Genomic DNA, 5,339 nt, shown 5'->3' with positions numbered 1-5,339 from the left:
TTTCCAGTTAAGTTCATGTTAAATGACCAAAATACCCTTGCTTATTAACAAACAAACTCCACCCACCAAACTCACTCACCATCACCTATCAAAGTCCACCCTCCTCATTCTCAGATCAAATTCCACACTCCTCATTCTCAGATCAAACTCCACCCACAAAATAAAAAATCAACAAACAAAAAACCTTTTCAACTTCCACAAACTCTTACAAATTTTAAAATGATAAATTATTAAATCAAAACAGATTGTTACCGTTCAGAAAAAGAATGTCAAAAGCCAGGTGCAACCTCGGCTGCATGCCTGCAAATAATTCAAAAGACCTCCAGCAATGAATATTCAGATCTGACAATAGGTCGGACGGTGTGAAGCAGCAAGGGCGACGAGTTGAATCGTGAATCGTTGGAGTCGGCAGATCCGTTTGTCCGGTGACGTCCTCCGGTGGGGCGATGCTTGTGGTGGTGTGAAGCAGCAAGGGCGATGAGGCTGGTGTGGTGGTTACCGGCGGTGGTGGTGGCCTGCCCGGTGGTGGATGTGGGTTTCAGTGTTTTGGTGTTTGGGGGTGCCTGGTGGAGGTGAGAAGTGGTGGAGGTGAGATGGTGGTAGTGGGTGAGATGGTGGCGGAGGTGAGAAGTGGCGAAGGTGAGATGGTGGTGGTGGCTGAGATGGTGGCGGAGGTGAGATGGTGGTGGCTGTGCTTCTTGTTCGAGAAGAGAGAGACCTGTGAAGACTTTGTGGGTTTTGTTAATAAGCATGGGTATTTTGGTCATTTAACATGGATTTAACTAGAAAACTTAACAAATGTTAGTGATAAGGACCACACGAGTACAAAAATTACAACCACCAGGACCAAGTGTGTAATTAGTGAACCATTAGGACTAATTCTGCAATTTTCGCAAACCATAGGGACCAATCAAGCATTTAACTCTTTATAAAAATCAATTAAAAACAAAAATATAGGTTTCTCGCGGGGCGCGACCCAGACAAGCCCGGTCTGTCGCGGGCCGCGACTCAGTGACACCAGGCCGCACCCGATTCCGCCACGTGTCCCAACGCGTGTGAAGGCTAGATCGTTGACTCGACCAAGCTAGGCCCTAGCCTAGTGGCCTCGCGGGCCGTGAGAGAAGAATAAGGGGGCGTCGCGGGCCGCGAGCCGCCCTATGTCCAGCCTATATAAGGATGCCTCTGGCCTCAGTTTTGATAGTTCAATTCTTTTCTTTCCTCTGTCCCTATAATAGCAATAGTAGTGCTCGATATTATACCCCTAAAAAGCGGAGCTCTGCCTCGTTGTAAGTATTATAACCCCCGATTACGTATTAGTTACTATACCCGATTGATCTAGGGCTCCGTAACGCATGTCAAGGCTCTGCCTCACTCAGTCGTTGGAGTTCTGTCTCGGCGGTATGGCTAATGTAAATTGGGTTATCTTACTAACACGTGTGCATTGTTTAATTTTAATAGATTATAACCAGGAAGTCACCAGAAAGCAGTAGTATTATCTAAAATAGCAAAGTGAGTACATCTTATTTTTGTAAATCTTTTTGTGAGTACATTCTCCTTTTATAAATATTTTTGTGAGTCAAAACGTTTTACCAAAACCTCAATTGTTTTAAGATATAATTAACAGTGATTGAGTCTATGTGTTCTACAATTACTGTCGGTATGTTGGGGTTTTGTACACATTAATTGTTACTACACTGTGAGTAGTAGCATGACCACAAGTCAGGATTGACAGTACCGTGGGTGGTAATTGGGTAGATAAAAACATTGTAATCGCTCTCAATACTGTAAAATTATAAAAGCTTGTTTTGATTAAAATGGGATACACTCGCCAGTATTTCTTGCTGATAAAACTCTTTAAAACGCGTTTTAGGTAACTTAATGTGAAGCTAATAGAAGCCAGCTGGAGAGCATTGAAGGCTTGGAAAAGTGGCTATAAAAGTTACCTAAATAAGAAAGAAGTTTTATTTCAATAAATTAGGGTTTATCCCTATAAACATATTGTAATGGAAACTTGGGTTTTTCCCATGTATTTATTATTTATAAAAGTGTGGTGTTTTAACTCTGATAAACTATTTCCTAACTACGGTCCTGATGTTTAATTTCCGCTGCCAAATTAATAAACACTGATACCACCAGCTCTGTGTGCTGCTCGCGGCAGCCCACCCCTCACGGCAAGGGGTTGGGGGTTGCGACATTTCTATTCGGTTTGATTTTCGATCCAGGACTTGATTATATAGGCCTAATCACTATTGTTATAGTCATAGTCACGTTATTAATCAATACAACTTAGGGGCCCATTGACTCCGTATTATATTTGAATATATATATATATATATATATATATATATATATATATATATATATATGGGCATGATTTAGGGAAAGCGCCTATAAGTGTGAAAACGGTAATAATACCCCTCATTCGTTGGATCAAAACAATGTATGGATTAGATTGGCGCAGTGGCGTTTTCGTAAATAACATCAACTTTATTACGTGGACGCGCTTCATTAAGGGTAAAAGGGTCTTTTTACTGCTCTAATACAAAACGCCAAACTCATGAGCAAAACACCATTAAAATTCCTGCCTAAACCTACAAGCCATACACGTCAGTCCTTCCAGATGAAACAGCATATTTATCTAAAACACCATTCATACAAAATGCCAAACTTGATGATGAAACGCGTTGCAACTTTAACAAATAGAGGTGAACAAACAGTAACTGAAACTTTATTACTAACATTTATTATAAAAAAATCCCTCCTAAACTACGCGCTAAAAACATCATTATATAAACGACGTTACCATCCCTTCCATTGATCATACCAAAAAACACCATATTTAACCAAAATGCCAAATTTTAAAACATAAAAAATCTGAAATGGCAAACATCGTTTCATGGAGATTCAAAACTAGAATCAATAGATTCGTAATCCTCTTTGACAACAGAAGAATAGTGTTTGTGAAAACCATCAAAGCTATAATGAACTTGGACGAAGAAGTATAGAGGGGGATCCTAGCACTTGGCGTTCCTCTTGATAACCTCTGTGAGAAAACACAGACGGTTATACGAAGATTAACTAGAAAATTTGGATCGAACAATGCAAATCCAAATGTGGACCCAGTCATCGGATCATAGCGTTTTGATGAAGACACTGACATGGTGACTGTTGTATGTGACAACGGTGAGAAGGAAGATTATACACTTGAAAACATCATGACCAAACAGAGTCTTGGGTTCCTAGAGGAGTTAAACAACGCAACATGTTTGAACACATACATGACAGTAAAATTGGCGTTGTTGCATGACATGTTCACATGGATGTTTCAAAATCTTCAAGAAGAAGAGACCGATGAAAGTGAAGATTTGGATGAGAAATTGGATCAAAAGTCTGAAGAAGAAGACGACGGGAGCGATGGATACTTCTCAGATGAAATCCCTTCCGGTCTCAAACTAAAGTTATGCAAGATATCGTAAAATGGAACTTTTTATTAATTAAACTACGCTTTTTAGCAAAAATCATGTTTAAACCCAAATTTTGGAACCAAACTCATTACCACCTGTTTTGATATTATTTTTAGGAATTTTTGGAATTTAGGGTCAGATTATAAACTGACCATATCATTGAGTTCTTGTATAATTCGATAAATGACGATAATGTCCTTTTGTTAATAAAATGAGATTTACATATCATTAACATGCCAAACTTTTTCCTACTGATGTTATATGAAAAATAAAATATTTTAAACATTCGAGACTGATCAAAATCTCAGAATTTCATAAACATCTCAAATATCGTCAATTATCGACTTTTACGCTAATTAGGTGCATAATGTGGTTTAAAACCATATTTAACACCTAAGACTTGTTACCTACTGATTTTATAAATAAATTTTAATACTTTTATAATAAGTACAAGTCATGAACTCAGACTTCCAAATTTGTCCTTAAAAACATATGTGAAATGACCAAAATGCCCCTACGGTGCATAGTTTGGCCATAAATGGTAAACCACGCATATGTATAATATCTTACTGATTTAACATCATAAAATAAATGTTTTTACAGAATGATTTAGACCAGAACCTCAGTTTACTATTACACCTGAAGGGGTATGGTCCCAAAAAGTCGCACAAACCTTCCTGCACGTCGCGCGCAGGACCATACTCCTTAATCGATAAGATGTTCAATCCCAACCTCGCGCAGGCTACTCCAACATTGATTGACCTCGCGCGAGGTCTAAACAAGAAAGACCATTAATCTCAACACTTTGCTTTCTGGAGAAAAGTCATCAACAACTATAATCCTGCGCGGACTAGTTATGTGCTCAGTAAGGGTCGCGTAGGACCCGTAGCGCATGACCACTTCAGAAGGTACAAAAGGTACAAGTGGCAGATAAAAGAGCCAATCCGCGTCCTCCAGGCTCTGCTCAATCGTGCTCCACGATCGTCTGACGTACGGGAGACAAAAAGTACTCAAGGACGCCCACGTGGCACCAATCATAGGGCAGAGACACCTGCCCCACGATCTCCACTAGCCTGCTGGTGGCAGAGGGACAACGAGGCCGACAACAGTGACACGTGGCTCCAATCACGGTGTGCCAGCACCGAAAAGCTTCTAGAAGCCACTAACGGTCGACACCAGTGAGACAAGGAGCATATCTGCTGCGTTGTCGCCTTCCGGCCCAAGGCCCATCAGCCCACATCCTCTACACCTCTCCGGCTATAAATAGAGACCTTAGTTCACAGGTTAAACCATTCTATTTCCTTTACTCTCACTCTTTATCCATTTTTAATCTCCCCAAAGCAGATACTTATTCTCAAGCCAGAGTCTGGTTAAGAGGGAAACCCCCATATTCCCCTCTTAACGAGCTAACAGTGTTTCTGTTTTGCAGGGTTAAATCGTCATTAAGGAGCTCAGGAAACCAAAGAAGATTAACCACTATGGTTGAAACATAAACCAAACTAATTAACACTAAAATTAGTTACGTGTTTCTTCATTGGCGCCCACCGGTTTTTTTTCAAATCACTTTCATCTTCTTTTTCTGAGCTTTCGTTGTTTTTCCTTCAATCATGATTGGCCAAGGAATCGTTCCTGATTTTGGCTTTGGAACAAACTCTAATGCAGTGTTGGGGGAGGACAACCAAAACGTCCAAGCCCAACAGATAGAAGAAATCGGCGAAATTGAAGTAGTCAACACCGGGGGACCCCGCGCGAGCATCACTTGCATCACCCAGACGGTAACCTCGGGAAACAACGTTGCTGGACCCTCGAATCCAGCTCCACCACAGAACATTTCGGCGCTACTAGGGCTACCCGAGGGCGAAACTCCAGCCTCGT

The 5,339-nt window shown here is 40.8% G+C and overlaps 1 protein-coding gene across 1 annotated transcript; it reads right to left on the bottom strand.

The window, feature by feature from the left end:
• Positions 1-311: 311 nt before the first annotated feature.
• Positions 312-767, bottom strand: LOC110880830 (homeobox protein B-H1-like). Its single transcript, XM_022129272.1, has one exon. It carries the CDS (start codon positions 765-767, stop codon positions 312-314), a length of 456 nt encoding a protein of 151 aa, XP_021984964.1.
• Positions 768-5,339: the final 4,572 nt, after the last annotated feature.

This window comes from Helianthus annuus, chromosome 10, assembly GCF_002127325.2.
Source record: "Helianthus annuus cultivar XRQ/B chromosome 10, HanXRQr2.0-SUNRISE, whole genome shotgun sequence".
Taxonomy (NCBI): domain Eukaryota; kingdom Viridiplantae; phylum Streptophyta; class Magnoliopsida; order Asterales; family Asteraceae; genus Helianthus; species Helianthus annuus.
Note: the sequence above shows the minus strand (reverse complement) of the source record. Positions and strands in the feature narration are given on the sequence as shown.

Bases quoted from the DNA above. Each gene is read 5' to 3' on its own strand.
- LOC110880830 (XM_022129272.1), bottom strand. From the start codon at position 767: ATGACCAAAATACCCATGCTTATTAACAAAACCCACAAAGTCTTCACA.